The following is a 16,227-nucleotide window of genomic DNA, read 5'->3' as shown; positions in this document are numbered from 1 at the left end:
CATTATTGAGTACCTACTACTTGCAGTATCAGCTGCACTATGAAGTAATCACGAGGTCTGTGAATTATCCCCTCCACAGCAGCAGAGCCCAGTGCCTAACTGGTATACCCTGAAGCCAGCCTGCTGGTTAGAAATCATGGCAGTGCCATTAATAGTTGAGCGGCGTGGTTGGCGACGTAGCTCTCTGTCTCAGTTTTCTGAGCTGAAGAATGAAAAAAACATCCTTACCATAAAGAGATGTTCAAAGTAAGGGTTCAGTGAATTTGAAGAGAAATTGTTTAGAAGAGTGCCTGATACATAGTAAGTGCTCAATAAATATTAACCGTTATTTTCATTAACCTTTTTTTTTTTCTTTTTTTTTTGAGACAGAGTCTCACTCTGTACCCTGGCTGGAGAGCAGTGGCATGATCTCAGCTCACTGCAACCTTACTTCCTGGGTTCAAGCGATTCTCCTGCCTCAGCCTCCTGAGTAGCTGGGACTACAGGTAAGCACCACCACAAACCAGTGAATTTTTGTATGTTTAGTAGAGACAGGGTTTCACCATGTTGGCCAGGCTGATCTCAAACTCCCGACCTCAGGTGATCCACCCGCCTCAGCCTCCCAAAGTGCTGGGATTACACACTGCGCCAGGCCTCATTAATCTTTTTTTAAGGGGAGAAAACAGGCAGAGAGATATTAGGTCACCAGCCCAAGCTCTCATAGCTAGCGAGGGACAGAGCTGAAATGTGAAGCCAGGTCCAAGTCAGGCTAAAGGGGTCTAGGGAAGGAGACCGGAGCCACTGCTCCCAGAACTTGGCAGGGATCTGATTATCACCTGAGTCCCAAGAGCAGAAATCAGGCTCCCCTTGGGGCGCACAACTGTGGATTGGGAGGGAAAGGGGAGCTATGTGGTTTCTCTGTGCCACAGTTTCCTTCTCTGTAAAATGGGGCTAATTCTACCTTCCTGCTACCAAGATTAGAGACATTGCTTGGGAAAGGCTGTCTTTTTCTCTTCCCACACCTTCCACCCGCTCCTGCCTGTGGGCAGAGGATGAGGCAGCTTGCCCAAGCCTCTGGGAGGTGGACCCCGAAAAGGGCGGGACAAGGCAGCCAGGAGAGCTTCATTAAAGAGTGGAAAAGCAGAAGTGACAGGGATTCCCAAGTCCCAGCAATTCCCCCACTTCCTCTCCACCTGCCACGGCTGCCAGCGACCGCCCGCCTGAAACCACTGCTGTTCGGGCAGCATGCCAGGCCACCCAGGAGCAGCTGAGCACCTTGTCAAGACCAGGTAGGTCTGAGAACTTTGGACACTGAGGGCTACAGGTGAGAAAACAGTCAGCCGTTGGGGGTGATAGATATGAATCCAAATCTTCAGCTCCACCATTCCCTGGCTGTGTGATCTTAGGCAAATCCTCACCTCTCTGAGCCTCAGTTCCCCATCTGTGAAATGTAAGGATAATGACATCTACAAGACTGTTGCCAGAATTGAATAAGAAAACGCATCCTTAGGACCTGGCACATGCTTGGCTCAGAGTAAGCACTCACTAAACAGCAGCTAGTTTCCTTGCCATTTTCAATACCCCGTGCAAGAATTGTCATCCAATATGACTTAGGACTGGCTTTCAATCCTTACAATGGTTTTTATTATTAGCTATTATTCTAAAAGCTACTGTGTTCCAAATATTAATTATATAGTAGAAGGGGCTGTTTAGTCCCAAATTCAAATGCCTTCGGGAGCTGGGAAGGGGATGTGCCTGTGGGAGGCCACCTGCGTGTGCAGACAGACCGTTCCTTGATCAGCGGGATGCAGTCTGCAGGGTTGCTCCCCTGTCGAAGGCGAGTAGTGGATACTCAGCTCCAGTTACCTGTTGCAAAGGTGGGAGCTCTAACCCAGATCTCATTTCTCAAGAAAAGCTGGAAACCCAGATTTTAATGTGAAACTTCCTTATTTCCAAATGGGCGCGGCTTACACACACACACACACACACACACAAACACACACACACAGTGGGCCACAATAAAGCACATTTGCATATGATTCAGCCTTTAGGGCTTCAAGATTGTGACCTCCACTCCAGCCCCACAGGCCTTACTACATCTCCACTTCCCACTGTTCTGGTTCTCCCAACTCCCTATTTCCCAACACTCAGAGCACAGAACCTTTGCACACACTGTTCCTTCTGTCAGGGATGTCCAACTCCCTTCTTCACCTACAAACTGATACTTGTCCTTCCACCCCCAGCTGGAATGTCACCTCTTCCAGGAAACCTTCCTGACTCCCAGGTAAAACTGGGTCACTCTCCATCTATCCCACCCCAGTCCAGGCCCAGGCATACCTTGCTCAGAATTCTTTTTTAATGAACTTAAACGCTGATGATCTATTTAAGTCTCCTCAATTAGACTGTGAACTCCTTTAGTGGGACCAGGACTTAATTCTTGGGGTCCACAGGGGTCAGCACAGAGCTTGGCACAGAGGAGACGCGAGTGAACATTTACATCGTTGACATAAGTATCGTCAGAGTAACAAGTGGTGCAGTTTTATAGGATCCTTCTTCTGTGTCAGCCCCTGTGTAAAGTGCTTTACATGCATTATTTCATTTTATTGTCCCAGAAGTCCTTTGACAAAGGTATCTGTATTAGTCTGGAATCACTGAGTTGCAAGTGACAGATTGATCTTGCACTGCCTTGAGAAAAACAGACATTTTCTAGTGTGTGGTCCGGCATAGATTTGGGCTTCAGGCATGTCTGGATCCAGGTACTCCAGCAAGGCTACTGGGACTCTCTGTTTCCTAACACTGTTTTCCTTGTGTTACCTTCATCCTAGGCCAATCCATACTACATGGTGGTCCCCAAGGCTTGAGGCATCCCTCCTACCAGCTTAGCTTTCAAGGCGACAAAGAGCAGGGGTCTTTTTTTTTGTTTTTGTTTGTTTGTTTTGTTTTGTTTTGTTTTGTCATTGCAGCAAAGCCCTGAGGAAAGCTCTCTTGGCACCTCCAGTCAGGTGTAATCCCTGCACCAGTCACCGTGGCCAGGGGATCAGAGGTACTTGGATCAACTAGACCCAGTCACATGCTTATCCTTCAAGCTGACGATGGTGGAGCAACTCAGCGGCTTTGCCTGTAACCAACACAGCGATAGCCTCCCCACCACCCTCCCTGCCCTTTATCATCGTATTCCCGTATAACCTTTCTGCCTGCTCTCACTTAAGAGAATGTATGATCTCTAACCTCAACTGGGCCTCAGTGTTGCCCAGCACATGTTATTGCCCTAGTTCATTTGTTCTCCCACTTTCCTGGGCAACCATTTTGTACTTTCTTCTTCCTCTTCAAGCATCCGTCACCTCCTCCAGCATCTTACCTTCTCTGCTGGGCTTGCTTCCTGCCAGCCTGAGCAAACAGAAGCAATCAGTCATGCTACTCCCAGTGAATATTTTTGGGGCACTCACAATACAGCAGACACTATTGTAGGCACTCGGGACATATCAGTGATCAAAAGGGACAAAGTCCCTGCCCCGGTGGAGTTGACTCTAGTGGTAGATAATAGCTGATGTGATGCTTACCATGTGCCAGAAACAAAGTGACCCCAGGAGATACCTGCTTTGATTGTACCATTTTATAGATGAGACGGCTGAGACACAGAGAGGTAATGATACATACCCAAGGTCACAAAGCTGGCAAGTGGTGGAGCAGGAATTCGAGCCCAGGCAGTCCAGAGGTCATACCCTAAGCATTACTCTGTTCTGCGTATATCAGAGGATACTTTTCACAAGTGTACACATGTTGCCTGTTCATTCACCATCATCTGTACCTATTTCCTCCGCTTTCCCACCTGCTATTAAGGATGAACGACCCCTGCTCCATTCTAAGAGCAGCCCCACCTTGCATGTTCTCAGTCTCACCCTCTGCCCCCACCCCTACAGGTGTCATTCCAGGGAGTCTCCCCTTTGTCAATGTCTCCCCTCTCGGTGAGATCTCCCACCTGTAAACATGCTATAGATTTCCTCACCTTACATGAATCCTCTTGGTCCAATTTCCCGTAGCGACCAGCCACTGCTTCATTTCTCTGCTGTTTTACTGCAGAAATTACTGGAAAGAGTTGTCTATATCTGTGTTTCCTATTCTTCTCCTTCCCATCTCTCCTGGACCTAGTCTAGTTGGGTTTTGGCCCAAAAGGCCACCAAACTGTCCCTGCCAAGGTCAGCAGTGACCTCTAAGCAGCTAACAGGCATTGCTCAGTCTTCATCTTTCTTGACCTGTTGGCTGCATTTGACGTACTTGATCACTCCCTTCTCCTTGAAACATTTTGTTTACTTGGCTTCCTAAGCATCACATTGGTTTTCCAGTCTCCTTTGCTGGTTCCTTCTCATCTAAGAGCCCCTAACTTTGGAGTGCCCTGAGGCATGTCCTTGGATGTCTTTCCTCCCCAGTGACACACTCTCTTGAGGAATCTCATCGTGCACCGTAGCTTTAGGTGGGGATATAAAGTTGGGAGACATCTATAAACCAATGATTTCCAATGTTATAACTCCAGCCTGATTTCCTCTCTGAATTTCTGTCTTCTATTTCCAACCACCTTCTCAAAACCTCCACGGAATGGCTCAACTGAATCTCCAATTCAAGAGTTCTGAACTGAATTCCTCTTCTCTCCCCCTCCACTCAAACCTGTTTTGACCACAGAGTTCTCATCTCAAGAAATGACACCTCAGTGCTTCCAGTTACTCAGACACAAAAGCTCCTCATCATCCTTGACTCCCCTCTTTCTCTCACACCCCACAACCAATCAGCCTCTGCAAATCTTGTTGACTCTGCCGATAAAATGTGTTCAGAATCCAAGTTTTCTTTACTATTCCTCTGCCATAGCTCTTAATATAGTGCAAGCCCATGAAGGTAGCGACTTCGTTTTTTTCATTCCTGTTTCTCCAATGGTTAGCACAAAGTCGTTGCTTGATAAACGCTTGTTGAACGAATAAATATAAGGATAATAGAATATAAAAGTTCCTCACAGGCCAACTAGTCCACCCTCCTCACCCCTAAATTATAGAGGAGATCCTGAAGTTCAGAAAGAATAGAAGGTCCAGAATCATACAGCAAGCCACCAAGACTATGAATTCAAGTGAAATTGTTTCTCTTCTCTCTCCTCTTACTCATTCTCTCTCTTTCACCTGTGCTTCTCGCTCCATAACTCTTTCATTCTCTTGGACCAGTTGCCTTCACAAAACTGTAATGATGGACTCAAACAGGATAGACTTTCATCCTCACGTCCTCAGGAACTGCCTCTGAGCTGGGCTCTTCCCTGACAGTTCTAGCAAGAATAATCCTGGGGAAGGCTCTGATTGGTTCAGCTTGTGTCACGTGGGTATATAGTGAGTTACTCTGATGGGTCCACGTGGGTAACTAAAAGGGTGGATTCTGTTAGCAGAGCCTGCTGATGGGTTTGTGGGGCAGGGGCAGTGGACAGACACCCATCCACCTCCTGATAGAGATGCCCCTCAATTTCCTTGTGTGTAGGTGGAGGTCCTGGGACTTGGGGCTCTGGAAGGCCCTCGCCCCACTGCAGGCTGCCTGGGACGCCTTCTCCCAGCCTGTTCCGGCCAACTGTAGCCAGCTGCTGACCCAGCTCTTCCTGTGTGCCTCCCTGGCCGCTGCTGCTGCAGGTCTGGTTTATCACTGGCTGGCATTCTTGCTGCTTTATCCTCCTGGACCTTCAGGCATGGTGGCCACTGTCTGTGGCCTCCTGGTCTTCCTGAGCCTGGGCCTGGTGCCCCCAGTCCGCTGCCTGCTTGCACTCAGCGTGCCCACCCTGGGCACGGAGCAGGGACGCCGGCTGCTCCTGTCCTACAGCACTGCCACCCTGGCCGTTGTTGTGGTGCCCAACATCCTGGCCAACGTGGGTGCAGCCGGGCAGGTGCTGAGGTGTGTCACCGAGGGTTCCCTGGAGAGTCTGCTCAACACCACTCAACAGCTGCACGCAGCATCAAGGACTCTGGGCCCCGCAGGCCAGGCAGGCGGCCGGGGCTTGACATTTGAGGCCCAGGACAATGGCTCTGCCTTCTACCTTCACATGCTCAGGGTCACTCAGCAGGTCCTGGAGGATTTCTCTGGCCTGGAGTCCCTGGCCCGGGCAGCAGCACTAGGGACCCAGCGAGTGGTCACAGTGCTGTTTATGCTGGGCCTCCTGGTGGAGTCGGCATGGTACCTCCATTGCTACCTGACAGACCTGCGGTTTGACAATATCTACGCCACACAACAGCTGACCCAGCGGTTGGCACAGGCCCAGGCTACACACCTGGTGGCCCCTCCACCCACCTGGCTGCTCCAGGCGGCTCGGCTGAGGCTGTCACAGGAGGAGCTGTTGAGTTGTCTTCTAAGGCTGGGGCTGCTTGCCCTCCTCCTGGTGGCCACGGCTGTGGCAGTGGCCACAGACCATGTAGCCTTCCTCCTGGCACAGGCGACCGTGGACTGGGCTCAGAAGTTGCCAACTGTGCCCATCACGCTCACGGTCAAGTACGATGTAAGTGTGATGATGGGAAGAAGGAAGGGAGTCGTTGTTTTGAGAGAGGGGGGCAGTCTGTTAAACCCTTGACTTGTGATTAAATTTGACTTGCCTCCAAGAAATAGCCCGTGAATCAGCCATGGGGCCCTGCACCACGGGTAGTGGGACTCATCGGATACCCACAACAGCCCTAGGAAGTGGGTTCCATTTTCACTTCCCATTGCAGTTGAGGATGCTGAAACCCAGACACCTTAAAATAACTTGCGTCCAAGGTCACCCATCACAAGTGGCAGCATGTCCTAGCCTCATTTTCCTCATTGGTACAAATCAAATCAATCCTCCTAATCCTACGAGGCTATTGTGTCTTACAATGTGATATTGTCCTAAAGTACCTAGTAAGCTCCATGGCACATAAGAGATATTTAATAAAGAGTGGCTGTTATTAATAGCTCACATCTGTCTATATCAGACTGGAGGAAGACTTTGGAATGGGCTTGATCAGAAGGCAGCCAACTATAGCCTTCCGGAGTCTTTGTAAAGAAGGTATTTTTTAGAACACAGCCATGCCATTTGTCGATATATTGTCTGTGGCTGCCCTACAAAGGCAAAGTTGAGTAATTGCAACAGAGACTGTATGGCCTGCAAAGCCTGAAATATTTACTATTTTTAAAATGATATAGAAAATATTTACTATCGACTTATAATCAGATATATTACTATCAGATCAAGAGTTGTATTTTTCGATCCTTTCTTTTGCCAGAGATCTTTTTATTTTTAATTTTGAGTAGAGAGGTCTCACACAAAAGTCCATTGCATAAAACATATCAAAGTGTCAGACTCTGAGCTAATAATATTAACAGCTTATATTTATCAAGTACTTATTACATACTAAGAAAGTGTTTTTCAAACTGCACAAAATCAATTTAATCAATTTAAGAAGTCACAGACAGTTTTTTAAATGAAATAGAATCGACTGGAAAATTATAAGATTATATCTTAGACAATAAGGGAGTATATGGGTTTGTGAATATTTTCTTCAGTTATAATACAATCTGTGCTTTCAAGGTGCTGTAAAATGCATTTCTTTTCTTTCCTTTTTTGAGACACGGTTTCACTCTGCTGCCCAGGCCAGAAAGCAGTGGTGCAATGGTGCAATGGTGCAATCACAGCTCACTGTAACCTTGACCTCCTGGGCTCAAATGAGCCTCCCACTTCACCTACCTTGGCCTTCCAAGTAGCTGAGACTACAGGCATGCACCACCACCCAGTTAATTTTTCATATGTTTTTAGAGATGGTGTCTCACTATGTTGCCCAGACTGGTCTCGGACTCCTGGGCTCAGGCATTCTTCTCACGTCAGCCTCCCAAAGTGTTGGGCTTACAGGCGTAAGCCACCATGCCTGGCCTGTAAGTCGCATTTCTTACCATAGGTCACAGTAAAGAAATGTGTCAGGCAATGTTCTAAGTATGTTTCCTGATTTACTGTTTTTCACCAAATCTCAGATAGTCATCAATTGCAAGTCACATCATTATTTTATGTATCCTTAGGGCAGAAAATGCTACCAATTCAACTTTGACACAATGTTTTCTTATCATTTAGAATTTTAATTGTATTTGTATAAAATAGTTCACTTATGATTTAACATAGGTTTATTTTGTCATATATTTCTCGTGCATACATAAAAAAAAAATAGGGGGCTTGGCATGGTAGCTCATGCCTATAATCCCAGCACTTTGTGAGGCTGAGGTGGGTGGATCACCTGAGGTCAAGAGTTCAAGACCAGCCTGGCCAACAACATGGTTTGGCAAAAGAACCTGTTTCAGACTCCTAGTCTCATTGGGTGCTCCTCAAACCCTGGGATTGAGGTCCCTCTCAAACCCTCAAACCCTCCTCAAAACGCTACCAATTCAACTTTGACACAATGCTTTCTTATCATTTAGAATTTCAATCAAAGTTGAATTGGTAGCATTTTGAGGAGGGTTTGAGGGTTTGAGGAGGACCCAATGAGACTAGGAGTCTGAAAAAGATTCTTTTGCCAAATAAAAATCACCATACAAATGTTACTATCGTTAGTATCTTTGAGCAGAATATTTTAGAGAAAACAAATTGTCTATGGATGTTTGCTCCTTGCTGAGTCCTTAGTGAATACTTTAGAGGTCTTATTCCATCCATTTCTTCCTTCACAGAAATGGGGTTATTTCTGTACCCATTTTGCAGATGAAGGCAGGGAAAGCTGGACAAGCCTCCTCTAGAGGTGGGGAGTGGCCAGAGGGGCCCTCAGTTGACGCCGTCTTTTTCTCCTTTCTCAAGGTGGCATACACTGTCCTGGGCTTCATCCCTTTCCTCTTCAACCAGCCGCCCCCGGAGAGCCCCTTCCTCTCTGTCCACAGCTCCTACCAATGGGAGCTCGGCCTCACCTCCGCCCGCTGCCCACTGCTACCCGCCCGGCGTCCCCGCGCGGCCGCCCCGCTGGCCGCGGGGGCCCTGCAGCTCCTGGCGGGCTCCACGGTGCTCCTGGAGGCCTACGCCCGCCGCCTGCGCCACGCCATCGCCGCTTCCTTCTTCACAGCCCAGGAGGCGAGGAGGGTCCGCCACCTGCACGCCCGGCTTCAGCGAAGACACGACAGGCACCAAGGCCAGCAGCTGTCCCTGGGGGCTCCTTCCTGCGCCCCACACCCAGACCTGCCTGCAAGCCTCCGGCATGGATAGACTGCAGGCTGGATGCCTTGAAGAACCGAGAGCAGAGAGGGAGAGGGGAAAGAGCTTTGGAGTTGCAGAGACCTGAGTTGTAGCCTCGGTCCTGTGCCACCTCCCTGTGTGACCTTGGGTAGGTCACTTCACCGCTCTGAGCTTCGGCTTCCACCTCTGCATAACGACTGCATATTTACCATTGATGGGACCTGTTTCCCACGCAGGGATGTGGTCAGGATGGAAGGAAATACTGGGCGTGATAGGCCTGGATAACTGGTAAAGAACTGTGCAAAGGCGAAGACAAGGGGTGCAGAGACAGCTCATGGTTCCTCCAGGCCTGCTGGAGATCAGGCTCATCTCATCTGCACCAACTCCATCTAACAGGCTCATCTCATCTCTACCTGTTAGATGGAGAACTTGCATCATGAATTTCTCGAAATGCTCCTGGAACTTATTTATATGCCTCAAAATCCTGTAAACTCATTTATAGTAACCCACAGTTTTAATTTTATAAATAAATGTATTTATTAAATCTTAGATTATATTATTCCTCTGCCTCGAATTCCTTCAGGGTCTTTCCATTGCCAGGATTAGATTGCCAAATTAAAATATAGGACACTTAGTTCAACTTGAATTTCAGATAAACAGCAAATACTTGTTTAATTAAAAACTTAAATGAAATTTAACAGAGTTTAACTGAGCAAAGAACGCAGCCCCCAGAGCCAGAATAGGTTCAGAGCAACTCTGGGGGGTGCAACATGGTCAGATAATGTTTATGGGCAGAAAAAGGAGAGATATACAGAAAACACACGTGAGGTACAGAAACAGCTGGATTGGTTACAGCTTGGCATTTGCCTTATTTGCACACAGTTTGAACAGTTGGCCACCTTTGATTTATAGCTTCAATGCTATTCCCATCAAGCTATCATTGACTTTCTTCACAGAATTAGAAAAATCTACTTTAAATTTCATATGGAATCAAAAACGAACCCATATAGGCAAGGCAATCCTAAGCAAAGAGAACAAAGCCAGAGGCATCATGCTACCTGACTTCAAACTATACTACAAGGCTACAGGAACCGAAACAGGATGATGCTGGTACCAAAACAGATATATAGACCAATGGAACAGAACAGGGGCCTCAAAAATAACACCACACATCTACACCCATCTGATCTTTGACAAACCTGACAAAAACAACCAATGGGGAAAGGATTCCCTATTTTAAAAATAGTATTGGGAAAACTGGCTAGCCATATGCAGAAAACTGAAACACCTTATACAAAAATTAACTCGAGATGGATTAAATATTTAAACATAAGACCTAAAACCATAAAAGCCCTAGAAGAAAACCTATGCAATACTATTCCGGACATAGGCATGGGCAAAGACTTCATGACTAAAACACCAAAAGCAATGGGAACAAAAGCCAAAACTGACAAATGGGATCTGATTAAACTGAAGAGTTTCTGCACAGCAAAAGAAACTATCAGAGTAAACAGGCAACCTACAGAATGGGAGAACATTTTTGCAATCTATCTATCTGACAAAGGGCTATTATACACAATCTACAAGGAACTTAAACAAATTTACAAGAAAAAAGCAAACAATCCCATCAAAAAGTGGGTGAAGGATATGAACAGACACGTTTCAAAAGAAGACATTTAGGCAGCCAACAAATTTGTGAAAAAAACTCATAATCACTGGTCATTAGAGAAATGCAAATCAAAACCACAATGAGATACCATCTCACATCAGTTAGAATGGCGATCATTAAAAAGTCAGGAAACAGCAGATGCTGGAAAGGATGTGGAGAAATAGGAACGCTTTTACTCTGTTGGTGGGAGTGTAAACTAGTTCAGTCATTGTGGAAGACGGTGTGGTGAATTCCTCCAGGATCTAGAACTGAAAAATACCATTTGACCCAGCAATCCCATTACTGGGTGTATACTCAAAGGATTATAAATCATTCTACTATAAAGACACATGCACATCTATGTTTATTGCAGTACTATTAACAATAGCAAAGACTTGGAACCAACCCAAATGCCCATCAATGATAGACTGGATAAAGAAAATGTGGCACATATACACCGTGGAATACTATGCAGCCATAATGAGTTCATGTCCTTTGCAAGGACACGGATGAAGCTGGAAACCATCATTCTTAGCAAACTAACACAGGAACAGAAAACCAAACACCGCATGTTCTCACTCATAAGTGGGAATTGAACAATGAGAACATATGGGCACAGGGAGGGGAATATCACACACTGGGGCCTGTTGGGGGATGGGGGCAAGGGGAGGGATAACATTAGGAGAAATACCTAATGTAGATGATGGGTTGACGGGTATAGCAAGCCACCATGGCACGTGTATACCTATGTAACAAACCTGCATGTTCTGCACATGTATCCCAGAATTTAAAGTATAAAAAAAAATTTTTGATTGGCTTTGCTTACATCTGATGATCTTGAGATCTAGGAGAGCCTTAAGGTTCTTGGCAAATAAATAAATAAATAAATAAAAGCCATTTTTTATAAGGTTTGAGCAGATAGTACATTTATTTTGTTGTTTTAAAAGATAGGTGAGAATTAAAATGTTTAAATGGTGTTTACTTCCAAGGTGATTCTTTTCATATTGTTATTATTATTATTAGAGATATTATCTTGCTTAGTCTCCCAGGCTGGACTGGACTGCAGTGGCACAATCTCAGCTCATTACAACTTGCCCTCTTGGGTTCAATCGATTCTCGTGCCTCAGCCTCTTGAGTAGCTGGGATTATAGGTGTGCACCACCACCGCTAATTTTTTATTTTTAGTAGGGACAGGGTTTTGCCATGTTGACCAGGCTGGTCTTGAACTCCTGACCTCAAATGATCCGCCTGTTTTGGCCTCCCAAAGTGCTGAGATTACACACATGAGCCACCATGTCTAGCCTATTTCCAAGGTAATTCAATGAAATCAATAATTTGAGTTGGTTTCAGATCTTTTTCTTTAATGAGGAACAACTGTAATATGGGTACAAAATTTTAATGCTCAGGAAAAATTGGCCTAGTCCTTATGGAAATTATATTGATTGAGATTTTTTTCAAACTACTTTAGTTGTGTTTACTATTATTAACATTAAGTGCCAGGCGAGGTGGCTCACACCTGTAATCCCAGCACTTTGTGAGGCCAAGGCGGGCGGATCACAAGGACAGGAGATCGAGACCCTCCTGGCTAACACGGTGAAACCCCGACTCTACTAAAATACTAAAAATTAGCCAGGCATGGTAGCAGGTGCCTGTAGTCCCAGCTACTCAGGAGACTGAGGCAGAATGGCATGAACCCGGGAGGCGGAGCTTGCAGTGAGCCAAGATTGCACCAGTGCACTCCAGCCTGGGTGACAGAGTGAGACTCCGTCTCAAAAACAACAACAACAACAACAAAAAAAAACAAAAAACATTAAGTGGCATTGACTTAGATTAAGTAGTAACAAAAACAAGTATGAGACTTTCTAGTGATTTTTGATCCCAAGGGGTTTATCACTGATGGGCCTTCATATGTGTACTTGAAAACAAAATATACACAAGTGTTGTACTGGTTTGAAAATTTTAGTGGTGAAAGTTACCTGGTCAGTTGACAGTACTGTATCTAGAAACCAATCTTGGAAATGTATGATGATGCTTTTTTATTTATTTATTTTATTTTATTTTTGAGATGGAATCTTACTCTGTCGTCCAGGCTGGAGTGCAGTTGGGTGATCTGGGTTCACTGCAACTTTCACTTCCCAGGTTCAAATGATTCTCGTGCCTCAGCCTCCCAAGTAGTGGAGATTACAGGCGCGTGCCACCATGCTTGGCTAATTTTTAAATATTTTTTAGTAAAGATGGGATTTCACAATGTTTACCGGGCTGGTCTTGAACTCCTGGTCTCAAGTGATATACCCTCCTCAGCCTCCCAAAGTGCTGGGATTACAGGTGTGAGCCACCATACCTGACAATGATGCTCTTTTAAATAGCTGAAAAGAAATTATTGTATGCTTGTTCTTACTTTGTCATTGTTTTGTTGTATAGCATTTAAGTGAAAGGAGATTATTTATCCTCATACTGAATTTCCAAAAATGATATTTGTATTTATCATATTTTAGTGATGGAGAGAAATGTTAGTTGTCTTACTTTGATAAGTTCAGCATAGGACCTATCACATTTTTTATGCTTTTAGCCACAATTCTGTCACTAGAATGCTAGCAATGAGACATATGCAATGAATAACCTAACTACTTTAATACTGTGGTTTGAAGTGCTGCAGGCAGTAGCTCCTAAACACCAAATCACAGTGTTTTAATTTATGACATGTTAGACTGATAGGCTTTTCTGGAGTAAAAATATCTATTAACTAATCCTTGTGCTGTTAAATTACAGGGTTTTGACTCTTGGGTCTGAAGAAGGCACTGGCTCCTGCTTAATCCTGAGCATTGACACCAGTCAAAGCCCTGTCATCAGACCTGGGAGAAGCCGACAATCAAAATGATTGGCTTTTATTTTATTTTATTTTATTTTTTTGAGGTGGAGCCTCACTCTGTCACCCAGGCTGGAGTGCAGTGGTGCAATCTTGGCTCACTGCAACCTCCACCTCTTGGACTCAAGCAATTCTCCTGCTTCCAGCCTCTGAGTACCTGGGCTTACAGGCACGCACCACCATGCCCGGCTAATTTTTGTACTTTTAGCAGAGATGGGGTTTCGCCATGTTGGTCAGGCTGGTTTTAAATTCCTGACCTAACGTGATCCACCAGCATGAGCTACTGTGCCCAGCCGTGATCTGCTTTCAAAAGACACAGGGCTAGCTGGGCACAGTGGCTCACGCCTGTAATCCCAGCACTTTGGGAGGCTGAGGCAGGTGGATCACAAGGTCAAGAAATCGATACCATCCTGGCTAACACCATGAAACCCCATCTCTACTAAAAATACAAAAAAATTAGCCGGGTGTGGTGGCGGGCACCTGTAGTCCCAGCTAGTCGGGAGGCTGAGGCAGAAGAATGGCATGAATCCAGGAGGCGGAGCTTGCAGTGAGCCAAGATCATGCCACTGCACTTCAGCCTGGGTGACAGAGCGAGACTTTGTCTCAAAAAAAAATTATTTCAGTTTTTCTATAAATTAAACATTAACACCAAAACCACACTGATGCAAGGCCAGCATCTGGGCCTTCCTGGAGCATTAATCTACTCTTTAACAGAAAATTGTAAAAGATTATAAAAAGTTTATGGAACTCTTACCTTATGATCAAACTGATTACATTTGGATAGATTTGTTTATAAGGTTTTATTAAAATTAGTTTTAACATTAATAATATACCATATAAAGGTAAAATTTGGTTTTCTCTTGAACAAAATGTTCATGTAAGAGATAAGAGATTTTTGAGTAAAACTACAGAAAAAGAGAGTCTCTCCCTCTTAGTTGGCCTCATGCTGTCTTTATTAGGGCTTATTGTTTGAGAAGCTGAGTCTCCTCACTATCAAAGGGTAAGCTGTTTTGTATTATCATTTTTGCTAAATGAATGGCTATTTTATAGTGACCTGTATAATCCTATTTTGTGATGTCAGGTGTCTCAAAACTTTGATCTCTGACAAACTTTCCAACGGCAAAATTTCAAGTTCTAAATTCAGTCTTTTTGACCTCAAACTAACTTTTTTGGGTATAAGGTTCCCTGAAGTCCAAGAGAGACATATTAGGTGTATTTGGGTTGTTTGTTATGTTAGAATTATGCAGGAGGCATTGTCAATCAGAGGTGGTGTTCAGCTTCCTTTGGGATTTATTTATTTTTTTATTAGATGGGTCTTGCTCTATTGCCCAGCTGGAGTGCAGTGGCACAATCTCAGCTCACTGCAGCCTGTGCCTCCCAGGTTCAAGTGATTTTTGTGCCTCAAGCTTCCAAGTAGCTGGGATTACAGGCATGCATCACGACGTCCAACTGATTTTTGTATGTTTAGTGGACGTAAGGTTTTGCCATGTTGGCCAGGCTGGTCTTGAACTCCTGACCTCAGGTGATCCACCCGCCTTGGCCTCCTGAAGTTCCGGGATGATATGAGAGTTCTAAAATTCTGATATGTCTTAATATATGTTGTCACAGTAATTATTATTATTATGTTAACTGGTATGCCACAGGAATAACAAAATACCCTCGCTAACTGTGCCTTTATGGCTGTCTTAAAACTTTTGCCATCCACAATTGTAGTTTTGCTTTGATCCTTCTCAAAAAGTGACTTACATTCAGCTACAGTCCAGGGCTTTCTTCTTTGGGGAAGTTTATGAAAAATTCAACCTCTTGAATGCAGGTTTCTGATAACTTTGTAGACTGTGCCGTTGGATTAGAGAGAAAACTTCCAGGGCACTAACTGAAATGCTGATATGTTCATAAAGATTGCTAACTCAATATGAAGCATACCAGAAGTTGTTTGCATGGACTGAATTAATGGAGACTGAAATAATTTTTTATGGTTTTTTCGTTTGAAATATTGCTGATTTTGTTTTGTTTTGTTTTTCAGAGCCTGGATAATTATTTTTCTTTGGAGCTTTTATTGCCTCTGAGTATACTTTAAGTATATTGAATACAAGGTGCTTTCCTCAAACAGAATTTGAGGCATAGTTCTCTCTATGCCTAATTTCTTCATAATTTATAAATTATTTGTGAATATTCTTAATTCATGGCAATGTATGTTTGCTTGCATACATTCAATAAGAATCTATTTTATTTTATACTGTGACACAGGTGGATGAACTGGCTATTTTCCCAGGTCTTTGACTGAAATGGCCTTGTGAGAGGTTCCAGCAAGGCCAATTTAAGAGAGCCTATGTGGACAGTAATTCTTGCTGCACCTTGTGGAATAATCAGGCCACGTTTATGGGACTGCAGCTTATTTTGCAGGTGGGTTTGTCTTGCTGAGATTTGTCTTTGGTGGAAGTAGGGGACTGGAAAAAGAAAGATTGTTTCAGAAGAAAAGGACAGTATTAGATTAACCTGTGTGATTCCTGGGGGACCACATAGTTACCCATGGTATGAGGCTGCCCAGGATGCCCCTCCTCA

At 44.7% G+C, this 16,227-nt stretch overlaps 1 protein-coding gene across 1 annotated transcript; it reads left to right on the top strand.

The window, feature by feature from the left end:
• Window positions 1-1,130: 1,130 nt before the first annotated feature.
• OCSTAMP (osteoclast stimulatory transmembrane protein) lies at window positions 1,131-11,210 on the top strand. The gene is given in 5 exon segments (XM_015429916.3): window positions 1,131-1,268; window positions 5,488-6,490; window positions 8,783-9,137; window positions 9,140-9,201; window positions 9,203-11,210. Coding segments are annotated over 5 exon segments (1,698 nt in total). The 5' UTR covers window positions 1,131-1,224; the 3' UTR covers window positions 9,437-11,210.
• Window positions 11,211-16,227: the final 5,017 nt, after the last annotated feature.

Source organism: Macaca fascicularis, chromosome 10, assembly GCF_037993035.2.
Source record: "Macaca fascicularis isolate 582-1 chromosome 10, T2T-MFA8v1.1".
In the NCBI taxonomy this organism is placed as follows: Eukaryota; Metazoa; Chordata; class Mammalia; order Primates; family Cercopithecidae; genus Macaca; species Macaca fascicularis.
This window is presented reverse-complemented; position numbering and strand designations above follow the sequence as displayed.